We start from the raw sequence: 19,231 nt of genomic DNA on the forward strand, positions 1-19,231 counted from the left end.
ATTTCCTGCTCCACCCTATTTATACGCACCTAACCATGACCTTTTCTCTCTCTTGTATGTCTCAGTTCTCTCGTTTTTTGCGTACGTTCTCAGACAGACCGAGTTTTGATAAACTTTACTTAATCGATCCCTTACCTGATCTCGTCATGGATCACGAGCTCCAGCATTTTATCTCGGACAGCAACCTGTTCGACCAAGATACACCAAGATCCGCGGTCTCTGAGTCTCCCCTGTCCGTTGATCAAGCGCCGGTTCAAAGTTTCCAGCCATCGGTTACGCTCGGTGATCCAGGTTCCTCAGCAGCCAACCGTCCATTACTCTCCACCCAGTAGTTTCAACAAGATTCCCCCCTCACCTCCGCGTTCCGGCAGAGGTAGAAGTCGCCGTCGTCGTTCGAGGGCAGACATCCCCTCTTCCACTCATCATCTCTCCAACCGTTCAAGATCAACACGATCTATTCCCAGGTGACGCCACCAAACTCCGGATTCACCCCAAACACACACTGTGCGTCGTCGCGCCACCGACATATCCAACTGGACAGTTGCCCGCTTGCAGCGGGTCCTTAAAGAAAAGAAAATCTCCTTCCACCGCAACGACAACAAGGCAAAACTGCGACAACAACAAACACTCCCGCACTTCCGGGTACTCAAATCAACGTCGCCGGGACTAACCCCGATGACGTCATCATGCCGCCCAACGCGGCAGGGCCGCATCCGGCCACTCCAGCCCTCAGTCGTGAGGGCCAGGTCGTATCTCCCCTTGTGCCTGCTCCCTTTGTTTCCGATCTGTCTCGTCTCTTTTCTTCTTTTCTCTCATCCCTGTGTCCGCAGGCTGCACAAAACACCCTTGCACATGCATCCCTTTAACCCAGCATCCTTTCATCTTCCCTTCCTTCAGCCAATGCCAGTACAGCTTCATTGGCTCCTCTGGCCCCCTCTTCTTCCTCCATCCCAGTATGCTCTACCCAGAGTGCCCCGACAGCGGCAAGCCAGAGCGGTCCCACCAACCCAACACCCCCACTTTAATTACAATTTCACATTTGGCAGACGCTTTTATCCAAAGCGACTTACACATGAGATTTTCATACAACACAAGCAAGGTTCTAGTTAGGAGAGAACAACGAGAGTAAGTGCTGTAAAGCTAAGACTTCCACTGCCACTTCCTACTAACCTATCCTGTACCAGGGCGGCAGGATGGTATGCAATAATTTCAATGATTTAGGCTGCAACGTGTCCAGCTGCCGTTTCCTCCACACCTGTTCCTTCTGTGGAGGCGCCCACTCCAGGCCCACCTGTCCTCACAACCCCACCAAACACAGTTCATGACTATCTAAGCATCTCAACACACCAATAAAAATCGACACCCTAGCCACCGCCTTAAAGAGCCACCCAGATCCTGAGTTTGTCAACTTCCTCATCCACCCAGGTATCCAGGTCATCCCAGATTCCTCATACACATGTCACAATCTTCAGTCAGCTCTCACGGAGCCTGACACCGTCGATAAACTCCTAGCCAAAGAGGTAAAGGAGGGTTTCATGATTGGCCCATTTAGCAGCCCTCCTTTTCCAATACACAGGATCAGTCCAATTGGCATTGCCACCAGGAAATACTCTGGCAAGAAGAGGCTCATCATCAATCTTTCATCCCCCCATGGTTCCTCCATTCCCAGCATCAACAGTCTCATCCCCAGTCCAGATTTTCCCATGCAGTACGCAACCGTTAATCACGCCATTTCACTTATCCGTCTTGCAAGCCAAGGCGCCTGGTTGGCCAAAGCAGACATCACCAGTGCCTTCAAAGTCCTCCCTATACACCCAGACTACTGGTGTTTTTTCGGTGTCCTTATGGGTGCTTATTATTTCGCCGTCTTACCTTTGGGTGCAAGAGCAGCCCCAAAATATTTGACTCCCTCTCTGCAGCACTCTGCTGGATCCTTACCAACAACCATAAACTCCCATATGTCATCCACCTGCTAGACGACTTCCTCATCGTCACACCACCATCCTCACCCCCATCATATGGTCTCACAACTCTGACATCTGCTTTCTCCGAACTCAGCGTCCCTCTCTCCTCAGAGAAAACAGAAGGACCCAGCACTTCACTGGAATTCCTCGGCATCACACTGGACTCCGTCTCTTTCCAAGCCTCGCTGCCTGTTGAGAAAATACACCGCATTTCCCAGTTTCTTTCAAACTACCTCCTTGCTCACACATGCACCAAACGGCAGCTACTCGCTCTGCTCGGCCATCTCAATTATGCCATACGCATAATTCCTCAAGGTCGATCTTTGCTCTCTCACTGTCATGATCTGCCCCTGTCTGCGTGTTCTGCCCCTGGTCCTGGTCTGTCTCTCCCTTCACTCCCCAGTCCTGCCAGCCCCGAGAGGTCCTCGGACTTCCCCTCTTCACCTGTTCCCCCCTCCTGCTTCCACCACACCTGTCTTCCGTCAGCCCATTAGCCCTGTTACCTTGTTCCCCCTTCACCAGCCTGCTTTGCACCAATCACCTCCCGGACTTTCCCTTGCCAGCCAGCTGTCCCTCATGTGTGTAATCAGTCTGTATGTATATCTTGGGTGCATTCCATTTGGTAACGATTTCTCCTCGTCTCCTCGCCTCGCGTCTCTTCCTCGACTCCTCGGTCAAAGGTCACGGAGGAAACGAGGAGAAGATGCGAGGAGGCGAGTGAACCTGGCTTGTCAATTGGAACGTCTTCACTCCGCCATATTGAACTGACGTGTGAAGCGCTGCGTTGAGGCTCCTCCCACACAGGATGACAGCTGTCTAAATTATTCTAAGGCTCATGTTTTATCCACATAAAAACGTTTAACAAAGTTCAGATTAATGTTTAATTCATCTAAATTATGCCAGCAGCCTATAGTGAGCCTTGTCTACCTCAAAAAAGGTAGAACAAAAAATCCCTAATGCCTAAAAAGCGTTTCTGTTTCTGTTTTTATTCAGTTTTTTTGTGTTATTCTGTCTGCTGTATGCTACATTTTAATTTTGTGAAGCACTTTGTAGCACTGATAAGAAAGGTGCGATACAAATTGTCCAACTTTTATCCTTTATGCGACTTGGATTAGACAACGATCATGTGGCTGTTTGACACTCACTGGCAATGAACCAAAGTGCTTTCTTTTTATTCCTAAATAAATAAATACAATTCCCAAATAACCATAGATCTAGCTGTAAGAGCAAAATGTGCGATTTAAAACAAGGAAATGCTGTTAATGTTTAGTAAGAATTTATTCTCCAGAAGAGAAATTCCATGGCAACACACACAAACATAATTCATAAGCATGATAAGAATGAGAGACACATCAAACAAACGCAGCAAACCAGCTGGTGATCCAGAGAAGACACAGAAGTGATTCCAGCAAAAGACAAACATGCGGCCTTTATGATGAAAATATGTGCTGTCATGGCAACGGTCATTACGCACCGTGACCAAGGTTATGAATATGGTGAGAATGGAAACAGAGGAAGGCTACGCCTAAAAGGCAGAGAATTATTTTTTTTTAATTTTTTTACATTAAAAAAATAAAATAAAACTGTCTCTAATATAGTTGAAAATCGCTCCGTCTGCTGCTCAGCCCGTGCGTCCTCGGTCACTTCCCGGAGAAACCCCAGCAGCGCTCCCTCTGCTCTTCACCTCTTGGCTGCCGGGGGACCCGAGGAAGCCGCGGAGGTCACACATGGGAGCGGGCAGCAGCATCTGATGGCCCTGGTTGCTCGTCAGGGGGACTGGGATCGGGGCTGGATGGGGAGCGCACAGCGGCTGACTCCGGCTGCTGGTCCACATGAGTCTGTTAAAGCGGGAGGGAGCGCCGACGGCCTCCCGCCGGTAGCCTCATGCATGAGGGAGAACCGGGGCCAGCTGCAGCCGTTTGCTCCCCATCCTCAGACCCAGAGCCCGTTGCTGGTGACTTGAGGTCCTATTAGAAAGAGACGCGCATGGTAAAAGAGACGCATGTGTGCATTTATAGGCTATTTCTATATGTCCTAATGAACGGATTTCATTTAGGCTTATTAGACCATGGAATGTCATTCATATTAATGATAAATCCTATAAAATAACTCCATAGCCTATAAAATTCACGTTACTTGCCCCCCACTCACCCCACTATGCGCTGGAGGATCAGCTGGCGCGTCTCCTCTGTCCCTATAATCACATTCAAGCCTTAAGATCATTTCCTGATGCCTATTTGGGAAAAGTTTGACATCCTACAACTACAGCAGATCTGTCAGTATATGAACATTTAAGTATACCCCTTCATTAACAAATGTTAGGCTAACATTTAAAACCTCTGCTATTTCTGTTTGAAAAATATATAACAAGTTGGTGCTACTTACTTACCTTGCGAGGCAGCTGGATTCGCGGAATCATCTGGCAAGTCAGGTTAGCTACTTACACCTGTGGATTTTTTTTCTGCCAATGTCCGCACGTTTTCTGATGGTATGGAGGCGGGCTTATATCCGCACGTGCCAATAGTTAATTGACTTCACTCATTATTTCCGCATCGAGGATACACCTGAGTATCCTCCGACCACGCCTTATTGGAGGACGGAGGCGAGGAGACTTGAAGGATCCTTCATGTGTCTTTTAACCAATTGGAACATCCTTAATGATGGCGGCTCATTTTTGGATGCCGGGTCAGCGAGGAGACGAGGTCGCGAGGACGGAGGAGGAGACACAATACAATGCACCCGAGGAGACATGAAGGATCCTTCATGCGTTTTTTGACCAATTGGAACGTCCTTCATGATGGCGGCTCATTTTTGGATGCCGAGTCAGCGAGGAGACGAGGCCGCGAGGACGGAGGAGAGGACGCATTTTGGCCAAATGGAATGCACCCCTTGTCTTGGTTCCCTGTAGTCTTTGTCAGTTCGTCTGTTTTAGTTACCTGCTTTGTTCCTGTTGTCTTTTGTTACCTGTTGTGTTACCTGCCTCGTCACCGGTTTTTCCTGTGGATATCTTCGTGCCTTGTTTCTGGCCAGGTTTGGTTTTTGTTTCTTCCTTTGTTTGCCAGCCTGTTGCGGTTTTTGAGTTTTGGATTTCCTGATTTGTACACTACCTCAGTACTTTATTAAAACTTCTAGCTTCGGAAAAGCTCTCTGTCTGTCTGCATTTGGGTCCCCACCACACCTCCCTGTGACACTCACCTCCTGTCCATAGCCGCTGCCGTACCTTCTCTGCACGCCCACATCGTCCTAAACGACGCAAGATGGAACTTAGGCTATGGCAACACTACCTCTCCTCCTGGAATGGCATAACCTTCTTTTACGAAGACCACATCACTCAGCCCGAGGACATCCAGCTGTACACCGACGCAGCTCCCTCCATCGGATTCGGTGGCTATTACTCCGCTCTTCACGAACTGTACCCCATCGTGGTAGCAGCACTCCTTTGGGGGCACGAGTGGTCCAAGAAGGCCATTCTAATGCATACGGACAACACCGCAGTCGTCGACATAATTAATAAAGGGCGGTCTCACTCACTCGACATCATGCAGTTCATGCGCAAGCTTACTCTGGTCTCAGCTCAGCACCAATTCATCATCTGCGCCAATCACATTCCCGCTTACAAGAACACCATCGCTGACTCTCTGTCTCACTTCTCATTCCAGAAATTCAGACTCTTGGCGCCAGACTCCGACTCCCATCCCACTCCAGTTCCACAGTTTTCAGCCACCATCTTCAACTAACCCTGCAGCTCCAACACCTGGCCTCAGCATCCCGAGAAGCCATCCTCAATAGCCTTGCTCCCCGAACACTGTCATTGTATCTTACAGGATGGAACTGCTTTTCAAGGCCTTCCACACATGCCACAATCTGCCATTTCCTTCCCTAGATGTTTTAACCTTAACTAATTTCATCACCTATGCCCACTCAGCCCTCCATATCAGAACTTCAACCATCCACGTCTACATCAGTAGCATCAACTTCTTTGTCAAATTACTCACCGTTGCACCATGCCCTTCTGTCTCTCATTCCCACATCAGCATACTAATTAAAGGTCTTAAAGGTCTTCGAAAGGCTGAGCCGCAACTCCCATCGAAACGGTTACCCCTCACTTCAGACCTCCTGACATGTTGCATCCAAACCCTTCGCTCAGGATACTTATCCCCCTTCATTGATGGCACCCTCGAATCCATGTTCCTCCTGGCCTTCTTCGGGTTTCTGCGATGTTCAGAATTCACCTCCACCACCTCCATCTACGATCCATCTCGCCACGCAAGTCTTTCTGACCTCTCTGTCCACACTCCCGACTCCCTCGTCTTCAACCTCAAATTTAGCAAGACCGACCAACTGGGCGTGTCACATCCCATCATCCTGTTTCGCCTAAATTCATACTTAAGCCCATTCAAACCTTTATACAACTACATAAATTCCAGACTTGGTCTTTGTTAGTGAAATGAAGTTATTATTATTATTATTATAACTAAAGTTCGGGAACAAGACCACGCCTCAAGCACACATTCAATTTCCTGCTCCACCTTATTTATACGCGCCTAACCATGACCTTTTCTCTCTGTCGTATGTCTCAGTTCTCTCATCCCCCCCCCCAACCCCCCAATCCCCCCAATCCCCCCCACCATCGGACACAGCGAAGCAGGTGTTTTGGCGAACCACAGCCGCAGACACCCCCTCCTCAGTGAACTGCCAGTCGGTGACCTTGGGGACCACTTTCGAGGCTACGACCGTCAGAGTGATGGGGGCAGGCCTCTTATAGGGCTCTGTTGTCGTGCCAAGGATCTTTTGCAACGCCATACTGAAAAGAGGTGGCGCTGTGAGGATGTGACACCGCCACTAATGTTTCCGTTTCCTGCCATGGTGGAGACCAAGACGGGTTGGGAGGTGCAGCTCTTCAGGGAAAAACGGTAGGATAAGACATTGGTGTAGTGTTTCTACCTGGCAGTGGATGGGTGCTGCCCTCACTCCTACAGTCATCAGTCCTGCCAAAGTGCCATCCCTGATGCTATTCCCACCTGGATGTGAATCATGACTGCTGCCCTTGTTTCTGGGATATTAGTGATATTATGCCTCTCTTTGACTTTTCTATGTTCTTTTTCTCTAGGCTATGTAGAATCAGTAGGCTGTCTTGCTAAAATCTGCTCTTGTGTGTCTTGTGCTTTTCTCTGTCCTATACAATTTTGTTCTACGATTGATTGTTGATCAGTTAGATCTAGTCAGGCTCATTCTCTGTAAAGACCTCTGAGACATGCTTGTGATAAAGGGTTATATAAATAAACAAACTTGAACCTTGAAAAAAAAAAAATATAAAGAGGTTATTTGAAAAGCGGCGTTGGAAACGTGTTTTGCAAATTAATAATGACGTAGAGTTACCTTAACCCTGTGTTCTGCACAACCGGCAGCTTGTACAGTTTGTGTGCCGCGATGCGTTCCGCTGGAGGAACCGGTGACCCGACCGGCCCAACGAACGGCCCAATAATCCTGCACAGCAGATCAAATGTTGTTCTGGATCCTGACGTGTTGCACCCAAAGGCTCTCAGTAAAATGCCTTTGCACGGTGACCCCCAGAATTGTTTTGTGTGTCATAGGAGATATTGGCCATAATATTTACTCGTGGCCGCCAGAAAGAAATACAGCCACCAGCAGATTACATGACAAAATACTTATTACTTCTCCTATGGCAAGTAATTCTTGGAAGGCTCTCTCCATCTGATCTTATCTCACCCCCCCCACACACACACACACACAAACCTACTTATTTGCTTAACAGCCGTTAATGGAAACACACCAGATTCGAATTTTAAGATTGTCGACTTTTCAAAAGTTTGTTTAGAATTTGCGCAAAACCTGAATGGATATAGGTTCGAAAAATATTATTGATGTGCGTATAAATCGCACAAATAAATTACCCTTGGTGTGTAAAGACCTAAAGCATCTCATAATTATCAGACACTTTATTATGAGAAAGTTTCTCATAATTATGACTTGCTGAAAAAAGAATTGTGCCAGATTTTTTTATTTTTACAGGTGGCGGAAATGGGCTTCCATAAAACTGTGTTGGCAGCACAAGAAACCAGGATGTGGTTTGTGATGGTTGGTATAGATACTGAGGCATGTGAATGAATTGGCACACAAAACAGTAGGTGATTGTCTGCCAAAGGGAAGAGCTTATCGATTGTTTGTTTCCTCATTCATGAGAGGTCAGAGGAGAATGGACAGACTGGTTCAAGCTAACAGAAAGGCCACAGATGCTCAAATAATAGCTCTTTACAACAGTGGTGTGCAGAAGGGCATCTCAGAACACATAAGTTGTTGGGCCTTATGATAAATGGGCTATAGCAAGTTATGAGGTTATGAGATGCTAAGTCATGATTATGAGATACTTTCTCATAAATATGACTTAGTATCCCATAATTATGACATAGTGTCTCATAAGTATGACTTAGCATCTCAACATTATGAGATACTAAGTCATAATTATGAGATACTGAGTCATAATATTGAGAAAAAAATTTCACTTCATGATAAAAAAAAAAGTAAAAAAAAAAAGTGGATTTTACAGGTGGCGGAAATGGGCTTCCATAGCAATGGGCTTCCATGAAAATGTTTTGGTAGCACAAGAAACCAGGATGCGGTTTGTGATGGTTGGTAGATATTGAGGCATGTGAATGAAAAACCCCCAAAAAACAAGGGTTTTTGTTCTAGGGCAGAGCTGATAAATAGGTTGTAGTTTCCTTGTTCTTGGTACTTAATAAAAGGCTGGATTGAAGACTGGGCACACCAAGTAGAACACACATAGCCGGACATGGCTCGTTATGTTTTCACCTTTTAGCCCCATGTCGGAGTTGGGAGGAGAGAACAACCCATCCGTATGAAATATCAGTTTTACGCAGGTGAAACTGCATTATTCCCGAAACCCCAATATTCCGAAAACTCCATGCCTGGCTCCATCCACAACCGTGGCTTCTGACAGCCTTGACCGTAAACTTGCTCCCCAGCAGCTCTTCACAGTAAAAGTAAGTAAGTAACTTGTTTTATGTTATGCTCATGCATGTGCAATGATGTGAAAATAAGTCTAAATCTTATCTGTAGTCTCTCTTGTTTGTAGAATTGAATCTCATCTGCAGTCTCTCTCTATGGATTATAGAGAAATGACACACGCTTACATTCTTGTTTTCTTTTCTTTCACTTTAACACTGCGTCCGGGAGCATCCTATTACTCTTGCTGGTTCACATTCCAGACACTTACAGTAAAACCTCTCCTCTTCCTGCAGCATGCTTTTCTATTTTTGATGTTGAACCTGATTAGCTATGCCAACAGCTGTCATGCAAAATAGAAACTTTATTCACATCCAAAAACCACAAGGGATGATTTCTTGTAAAGAGCTGTTCTTTCCTCTTTCAGTTTACAAATTGCGTCAACCGATTGGCATTTGACGGAGCCTATGTTTTAGCGTGTCAAGTTTTTACTGTGCTGCAAGGGAGATTTGAGTGTCAGTGAGGGTTTGTAACAAAAAAATGTAACAAACATAAAATGAAATGGAATGGTACCTGACATATTACCATTTGAAAAATTGCCAATTTTGGCCTTATGGTAAAGCTATAATGCAAGCAAATATGGGCTGACACACTTTTAAGCCCTTAAATGAAGTTTAGTTGTCTGAACATTAAGAAATCATGCCTGCCTTCCTGTTTGCACGTCTTCGCTGTCAACTTCTTTTGCACGTCACAGCCAAGTATAACAGTTACGGTTATCAAAATACAAAGATGAGGTATAGGCAGTTGAAATATACTGTGTAAAATTTGGGGGTTATTGAGGCAACTTTGTAATACAAATAAAAACAAAGGTGCTTTTGCAACGTTGGCCTGATGGTGGCGTTATGGAGCGTGACCAAATGTGGTCTGTCATACTTCTGGGCCCACCCAAACGTATGTGAAATGTGGTTGCTCTAGTATCAAGGGTTTAGGAATGTTTGGAGTATCAAAATTCTGTGTAATAGCTGTAATATAGAACGTCCACATATGCTGTATGCAAAATGTTGTGGAGACTGGATCAAGAGAGAGCGAGAAATAGCAAAAAACAGGTTTTACATCAAAATCAAAATGGCAGATAACTGTCAAAGCTGAAATGAAAACCAATACATGCAATGGAGATCTGAAACCCATCCACCAAATTTGGTTGCTCTACGACTTACGATCCTCTGAGGTACAGATCATTTTAAGGCAGAAAAGAAGAAGGAGAAAAAGGGGAAGACAAAGAAAAAGAAGAATAATCCCAACAAAAAGAATACCATCATATACCATACATACAGACATCAGTAAATGGCAGGTAATGAGACCAGAGGAGGACTCTGCAAGTCGATAGAGCAGAAAAAAATACTAATCAGTGCAAAATGCTATATGCTGCAAATGAAGCAATGTAATTGCAGTGGGAACAGATAGCAAAAACTTGGGTAACACTTTACAATAAGGGCACATGCTTATTAAGCATTAACTAACCCTTAATTAACAGTTAACTAATGTGTCTGGTAATCATTTACTAATGGTGTTCATGTTAACTAAGGTATTAATTTATAAATTATTTAATAGTCATCTTTATAAACTATTAAATAATGTATAAATTAATACCTTAAGTTAACATGAACACCATTAATAAATTACACATTAGTTAACTGTTAATTAAGGGTTAGTTAATGCTTATTAAGCATTAACTAACCCTTATTAATCATTAACTAACCCTTAACTTAGTGTACCCTTATTGTAAAGTGTTACCCATTGGTACTCTCTATCTGACATAATTTGTCTTTGTTTTGGCATCATCATCTAAAATGTGTCAGAAGCACAAGACACCTGGGTGTGGTTTATGATAACTGATGGATATTCAGACACGTGAATGAAAAAAACAACAAAAGGTGTTTGTTCCAGCACAGAAAACCGTACATGATTTGTCAAAGGGATAGTTTGTCGTTTCCTCATTCATGGTTCTCAATAAAAGGCTGGCTTAAAGACTGAGCACACCACGGTTCCTGCAGAGGACACAAGAACTACTGACAGACAGCAAACAGAGAGCGACATCTGAAGGGTGAGACCACTGTTTGATGGTGTGAAAATTATATGTTCAGTCCTAATTTATTTATTAAGGTGCACTAGCTTGGTCAGGGTCAGTACTTGGGTCAGGCACTACAGCGATGACTTTCAACAAATCCTGCTGAATCCAAAACGCTGAACTCAGAAAAGTTGGTAACACTTTACAATAAGGGTCACTAAGTTAAGAGTTAGTTAATGCTTAATAAGAGTTAGTTAATGATTAATAAGAGTTAGTTAATGATTAATAAGGGTTAATTAATGCTTAATAAGCATTAACTAACCCTTAATTAACAGTTAACTAATGTGTAATTTACTAATGGTGTGCATGTTAACTAGGGTATTAATGTATACATTATTTAATAGTTTATAAAGATGACTATTAAATAATGTATAAATTAATACCTTAGTTAACATGAACACCATTAGTAAATGATTACCAGACACATTAGTTAACTGTTAATTAAGGGTTAGTTAATGCTTATTAAGCATTAATTAACCCTTATTAATCATTAACTAACTCTTATTAATCATTAACTAACTCTTATTAAGCATTAACTAACTCTTAACTTAGTGACCCTTATTGTAAAGTGTTACCGAAAAGTTTTCTCTGCAACATCAGATGGAACTTTCCAAAAACAAAGCAGTACTTTAGCCATAGTTTGAGGTGAACCTTTTTATAACCATCTTTTTTATTAGGTTGTTTGAATCTCATACATAGCCGTTTCTCTCTCTTCTTTTTTGTTTACTCTTATCCCAAACATCTTCTCTATACCTAAAATTGCATCTATCTCTCTCTCTCTCTCTCTCTCTCCCCCTCTCCCTCTCTCTCATACAGAGTGAAGTGAAGATGAAGCTGGCTGTGATTGTTACCCTGCTGGTGATCGTACTGGTCCAGGCCCAAACCGTCAATGGATGGTCCAGAAGATCAGCAAGGGTGATGGTGGATTGTGCCAGGGACCTGCGAGGAGACGGGTGGTGGGGCAAGACCGATGGCTACGTTAAGGTAAGACCTCTCACCCTCTTTACACAAATCTCAGCATAGTGGCTATATTCTTCTTTTGAAAATGGACGTTTTTTTTTTTTGTATTATAAATGTGGTAGGAGGGTAGGGTAACTATGATGACTTTCCAGATTCAAACAATGATCCAGTTTTACGCATGGAAACATTTGTTATTCATTACTGAAGCTACATCATAACAATTATTACATTGCAGTCCTAAAACTGTACGGTGCAGATTTGAAATCTATACATAACAAGGGGCATTGGATGTCAGTTTGTGCTAACCAATGGAAATTGCCACCTGGCAATATAGTTTAGTTTAATTTAGGTAAAACAGTGAGAAATATGATGAGAATAAAACAAAAAGAAGTGCTGTGAATTATTAAAGGGGCATTAAGTAATCTATGAGAAAACCAAATGCCACATATCTATATCTGTAACCACTCAATGAAGAGATGAGATTTGACGCAAAAGGAGAAAAGATTATAATGAGCTCAGCGTTTCGTTTACATAATGAGCTAGTGAAACCCGTAGCTCATGTAGCTTGTGTGTGTGAGCAAACTAATAAATATTAATCATGTGCTTGTTGTTGTTGCTGTGCTTGTTTCAAACGGTATAATATTATAAGCTTATTATCTAATTAAATCTAATCTACTCAAATGATCTATCAACCATTCATCCTAGGTGAGAATTGGCCGGGAAACCCGCACGACCAGAGTCGTTAAGAACAACAACAACCCGACCTGGCGCCAGACTTTGTACTTCAGCCGCGTCTACAGCAGCTTCATGAGGGTGGAGGTCTGGGACAGAGACAGTGGATGGTTTAACAGGGATGACCACCTGGGAACATGCTTCATCAGAATGTTCAGAGGAGCCAAAAACAGAATGGTCACATGCAGACTGAGGCGTGGTTGGGCCAGGCTCTACTACACTTATTAGTCTCATCACTAACCTATCTGCATTTGAAAATGAAATATCTACCATTTTGGAAAGAAAAGACACAAATCACACCTTCTCTTAGAAAATGATTGCTGGCATTTGGGAGTTGTCCTCGTTAGGGATGGGACAATACGCTTATCTAATGAAACGATTCGATGTGCGATATGGGTTCAAGATTCAATACAACCCCAATACAATGTAAAAGTTCAATGGCAACAAAGTCTGACTGAATGTTAGAACAATTTAAAAATGTCAGTACAAAGTGCAAATAATAGAATTTGGATGGAGAGCTTGTGAAATTGTGATGGTCAAGTGTCTCATTTGAGATTACTACAGCAGAATATAATGGAGCTAATATCACAATTCATTTTTCTGTATTGTCACATTTTTGTATAGTGATATACTGAATTTCAATATATTATTTGTCAAAATGAATGTACATTGTTTTGGAATTATGTTTTGAAATTGAGTCCCAGAAAACAATACATGTATTTCTCTAGCTTACCTCACTGTGACTCACTGTGACTTTTGTCTGTTTTTAAAATGGGGTAGAGGTCTATTTTCTACTTTCTACGACTTTTATTCTGTTTTGTTCTATTCTGACAAGATTGCTATTATATGACAATAAAATTCATACTCGCAGTATCATTTTGTGTCATATTATTATCAAAGATTTGCAACCATACAACGCGTTATGGTTTACAAGAATGAGAAGAGAGAAAGAGAAGTTGCAGGAAAAAGGAAAGAGAGAAACACACACACACACACACACACACACACACACACACACACACACACACACACACACACACACACACACACACACACACACACTGCCCAGTCCATAGAATAATCATATCATAGTGAAGCAAAGATTTTGGTCAGAATCAATCAGTATAATGGAAAAAGATGGGGGCTATTATCTTATAAGAGCAGCTGATTTTTCAAATACTGGGTATCTCACTTTTTGAAAATAACTCATTTGCATTTTCCATATTCTTTGTGAGATGGTTGGGCATGCATTTTTAGTTTCACGTCGAAACCTTTTACATATAAGTCAGTGCATGGAGTTGGCTGTAAGGAGATACAAGGTTTTTGCAAAGCAAAACAAAACAACTCAACTAAAAAAAAAAAAATACTCCAGTATGATGGCAGACACTCACAATAAGAATATTACATGCAGAATATTACTATCTACTATATACAGTATACTATCTCCTTTTAAATCACTTACTCAAATGCACTTTCACTGACTTATTTTCATGTGATTGTTTGAATTTTTGAATGTTAGAATTTTTGATGAAACCATACAGAAGATATATGCAAATGAGGGAGTGGAGACTTATGTTGCAGGCTGCCATTTTGACAAAATAACTTCAACCTACCTTTACATTTTTTCACTGCCATCTTTGTTCAAGCAGACTCCAAAGTAAGGTGAAAAGGCATCAATCATCAATTTGGATGTTAGATGATCAGAGGAGCCTAGCTTAAGTAACTGACTGATATTAATGTGGTATTTTGGCTTAATATTGTCTATGTAAATGTTCTTTTAACTGCACAGCCAAGGACCTTCGTCGCCTGTCATCCCTCTCTCTCTCTCTCTCTCTCTCTCTCCTCTTTCCACTTTGAACTATCTAATCAAGGCAAAAGAAAAATGTATCATTAAATCGCAAAATCTTTAAAATAAAACAAGAAGATTCTACTCTTCTTTCTTGTATGCGTGGTTGGATCTTGATAAATTATGACCTAGAAATAACCCACACACTTTTCCTTCACTTGAAAGTATCCTGTCAACACTTTAAACAGCTGTGACCTATTACTCTTGCTGGTTCACATTCCAGCGATATACAGTTATACAGATATACAGTTTCCTGCTACATGAGGGTTTTTCTTTTAAATTTTAAACCGGTTAAGGGGGCTGTCAGCTGGTGTCAGAAAGAAATCACACCTTCTCTTAGAAAATGATTGCTGGTATATAAATATAAATATATATTAGAGTTAAATATCTGCCATTTGGGAGTTGTCCTCGTTAGGGATGGGACGATACGCTTATCTCATGAAACGATTCGATGTGCGATATGGGCTAAAATATCTGAAATAAACCAACATCTTTACTTTTTCTTAACATAGATAATCTAGATGCCGTGTAATTACTAGTTCGGCTGTACTAGATATTTGATATATTCAGTAGATATATCTTTTATATCTTTTTTTCATAGTAACTGTCATGGTCCCTGCCTGGCCCTTGTGTTTTCCTTGTGTTTCCCCTTCACTGTGTTCCTAGTGCTCTCCTGTCTGTAGACCCATCTTAAATAAAATTTAGAGGATGTAGACATATTTTTTAAATGAACGCATCTGCAATATTTCATTACTCATTGTTCTTTGTAATTTTTATTATTTATTCTTATTATTAATTATTAGGCCTGCTTAAAGGCAAGTGCATTCCATTTCAAATATTCTGCTCCCCCTCGGACCCTGCACCCCTGCTCTGCAAGTGACCACTCGCGTTACATATGGTGCTACGTATTACCAAGTGCCGAGGGGAAGTGAAGGAGGGCTGGTTAAATGACTAATGAAACGAAGCTCCTGTCCATGCTTTGTTTGTGTGTGTGGGCGTGGTCCCCCTTCCCTGTTCCCCTGGCTCCCAGCTCAGCTCATTCTGCACACCAGTCTACAATCAGCTCGTCACCGTCTGCTCACCTGCTTCCCATCAGCCCACACTTTATAAACCCCAGTTTGCCATCCACTCTCCGCCGGATCATACTCTGTGTCATGAGTACACCTCAGCCAGACTCCAGCCTTTTGCCTCCAGTCTTCCTGCCTCGTCTGTCTCCCTTGTTGGATCCTCGCGTTCTGGATCCCACTCTGCCTGGCTCTCCCCTGCACTTTGCCTGTCCTGCCTTGGCCCAGCTTCGCGCCTCACCTCCAGGTTTACTACTTCCAGCCACGTAAATAAACTGTCATTCAGTCAGGAACACTTTAGTCACAGATGAAACCATTAATTGCAACTAATGGTAATACAGTTATATTTGGCGGATATGGCCCTGCTCGAGCAGCTCCCTGCTTACCCGGCAAGCATGCTGAAGGTATAGCAGGGGCGCCATGCAAATCCCCCCATGGGAGTGGACAGAGCAGAGCCAGAGCAGCAATACTCAGTAGTGTTGACATTTAAGAGCCACCGTGGCTCGATTGCATAGACTATAACAGGTGGAGGCTGGGGAGGTGGAGGTAAAGCTTTACCAAGCAGCAGAGTGTGCAGCAGTTGTGAAGCAGGAATCAGTGTAGGAGGAGGCCATTTAAATAGACCGCCTTGTTATGAGAATGGAGTATGATTGGTGTGTGTGGTGATCAGCTGGTAGATGACTAGCAACGCGTGACGTCCGTGCCCTGCCTGAACTAACGCGATGCTTCATTTCAGTCAGGAACACTTTAGTCACAGATGAAACCATTAATTGCAACTAATGGTAATACAGTTATATTTGGCGGATATGGCCCTGCTCGAGCAGCTCCCTGCTTACCCGGCAAGCATGCTGAAGGTATAGCAGGGGCGCCATGCAAATCCCCCAAACAGAACCATATGGCAAACATAACTGGTGCAGCCGATTCTTAGTAAGTTACCAGCTGATCAATAATGAAAGATCAATGTGTAGCAACAAGCTTGTTGCAGACCTCAAGCAGTGGCACCAGACGAGCCTACATGAAAGGATGCAAGCATGCATCCTGATAGGTCATTCTACTGTTATGTGTAATATCTATGTGTAGCAGCAAGTCTGCTGCAGACCTCAGAAATTCATTATCTGAAGAATAAGGATGCAAGCATGCATCCTGAAAGAGGCCATCCTACAGTTATGTGAAATATCTATGTGAGCAGCAAGCCTGCTGCAGACCTCAGCTATCACCTACTGCTTCTTGGGAGGGATGCAAGCATGCATCCCGTGTGAGGTCATACTACCTAAATCAAAGCAGTGAAACCCAGTCAACCACCTTATGCAGCATCTCTTATGTCATATGCAATTTATTGACGACAGCAATAGTATCAATTAGGCTATATGCACTCATGGCTTTGAGCTGAGACAATATCAAGAGTCCAGTCAAATATAAGGGAGAGATTCTTTAAGGAGCGCAAAAAATCCCCCAAAACAAAAAATTGCTTCTCACTAAAATGAGCTGCATTGAACTATTGCAGACCCATGTAAAGCAACAAGCAATTGTAGTACAAGCTTACAATCCCAGCTAAGCAGCAGCATGTCAGCATTATGCTTAAATACACAGCAACACTGAATCGAAAATGGAGCTCGCCCAGCCAGCCATAATGATGCATGCTTGCACCATAATAAGAGCAAATATTCAATGCAAATACTCAGCTTAGGTGAAGTGGAGCAATGGGAACTACAACTCCCAGCATCCTTATCGGCGCCATGACGTCATTGTTTGCAATGAAATCCTATGGGAATGCCCTGGTCCGCGGTGGGGTCTAATGGCCGCTGACGCTGGCAGGAAAAGACCGGTTTCCAGGCTTGAAGCGGACATTCACGACCGAGTGAGAGCTGGATATTATGACCGGCCGTCGGCTCGAAGTAATCAGAGTTCGGACTCTCGCTCCTTTGTGAGAGTCGCGGCAGTGTCGCGGCAGGATGAGTCGCGCAAACGCCATTCTTTCCTTGACAATGCCTTCTTGAAGCGGTATTACAAGACTGTATTTTGCGAGATGGAAGCTCCGACAGTGGGTTTGGAGGCCGATGGTGCTGCCTCCTGAGATTCTTCATCTGACGAAAGTGAGACATCTTGAGCCCGAGAAATCAGCGCGACCAGCGGCAACTTGTAGCAGGTAGGAGCAGCAACATGACCAGGAACAGCAGCAGTAGCATAAAGCTTTACCAAGCAGCAGAGTGTGCAGCAGTTGTGAAGCAGGAATCAGTGTAGGAGGAGGCCATTTAAATAGACCGCCTTGTTATGAGAATGGAGTATGATTGGTGTGTGTGGTGATCAGCTGGTAGATGACTAGCAACGCGTGACGTCCGTGCCCTGCCTGAACTAACGCGATGCTTCATTTGTATTTACTCTCTGCCTCCTGTCTCTGTGTTCTGCACTTGGGTTCACTTGCCTCCCCGTGACAGTAACGGTCGCTGAGGATGATGGGTAGGCTAATGTAGCCTTCCGCTATCATCCAAAACTGACAAAAAAAAAAAGTATTTCTCAGAATCGAAGGTGAAATAATTAAAACGGATGGCCATAACATTAACCTATGGTATTGTTGAGTTATCAAGGACACTTTTGTGTTTTTGTGTTGAGAAATGTTAAAGATATCATAGTTATGTTACGGCTTTAGCTGGCGTCTTGCTTCACCATAGTAATGGTCGCTGAGGATCATGGGTGCTCCCGAGTCCCGACTGACAGAAAAAAAACGGCTGCAGGCACGAAATGTACTTCCAATTGAAATACATTAGTTTGAAAGTCGTGCTGAGTGTCGCGAAAAAAATGGAAAAATCGTGTCCATGAACACGAATCGATAGATTAAATTACGTGACTATTTCACTAACTGCCGTGAGACCGGGTTGGACAAAGTGTTTATTCAACGGGTTTCTATTGATTTGTTGTACCTTTGGACAAAATTTCCTCCATAATAATTTCTATATAGTTATAGGTATATTTTCACTACCATAATGGTTTATAGTAGTACAAATCAGGATGAAGTAAATTAGCCTTCCAAAATATGCAACCTATCGTATTGTACTGGCAGTGGCTGTACTGTAGTAAAGCAATTCATGTCAGAATATGAATCCAACGTTTATATTGGCAGCATTTTGATAAAGCAATTTAATAATATTAAGAAAGAATCAATTGCAAAATGTTGTTATAAATTATAGAACCCATATAGCCGGAGATGGCTCGTTATGTTTTCAGCTTTAGCCCCATGACGGAGTTGGGAGGAGAGAACAACCCATCCGTATGAAATATCAGTTTGTAATCGTACTGTTCAAATCAGTTTTACGCAGGTGAAATTGCACAATCATATGGTAAATCATACACCGAGTAGCAGCATGATTTCAGTATGGTGAAAAAAGGCCAGTTCGAAAACAGATTTTCACAAGAGCATCGCGGTAGAATCTAACACTGTTATCAAGTTGTTCATGCAAACGATTCCTGCAGCAGCTCTTCACAGTAAAAGTCTATCGGCAAAGACCTTTATTATATTTAATTCAAGGTTAAATGTATGGCTAAATCTAAAATTTAA

General features: G+C 43.0%; 1 protein-coding gene and 1 pseudogene across 1 annotated transcript; both read left to right on the forward strand.

Annotated features, from left to right (window-relative positions):
- Positions 1-686: 686 nt before the first annotated feature.
- On the forward strand, positions 687-2,458 carry LOC139643966 (uncharacterized; annotated as a pseudogene).
- An 8,454-nt stretch (positions 2,459-10,912) lies between these two features.
- Positions 10,913-13,634, forward strand: LOC139643964 (perforin-1-like). Its single transcript, XM_071519297.1, has 3 exons — positions 10,913-11,052; positions 11,893-12,060; positions 12,742-13,634. The coding sequence occupies exons 2-3, from the start codon at positions 11,905-11,907 to the stop codon at positions 12,994-12,996; spliced, it is 411 nt and encodes a 136-aa protein (XP_071375398.1). The 5' UTR covers positions 10,913-11,052; positions 11,893-11,904; the 3' UTR covers positions 12,997-13,634.
- The last annotated feature ends 5,597 nt before the right edge of the window (positions 13,635-19,231 follow it).

Source organism: Centroberyx affinis, unplaced genomic scaffold, assembly GCF_046629955.1.
Source record: "Centroberyx affinis isolate AG114_WGS23_722 - 3 ecotype Tasmania unplaced genomic scaffold, CSIRO-AGI_Caff_v1 ptg000683l_1, whole genome shotgun sequence".
NCBI classification, from domain to species: Eukaryota; Metazoa; Chordata; class Actinopteri; order Beryciformes; family Berycidae; genus Centroberyx; species Centroberyx affinis.

Coding starts and splice junctions, on each gene's coding strand:
- LOC139643964 (XM_071519297.1), top strand. CDS start 11,905: ATGAAGCTGGCTGTGATTGTTACCCTGCTGGTGATCGTACTGGTCCAG. Junction 12,061..12,741: donor AGACCGATGGCTACGTTAAG/GTAAGACCTCTC, acceptor CATTCATCCTAG/GTGAGAATTGGCCGGGAAAC.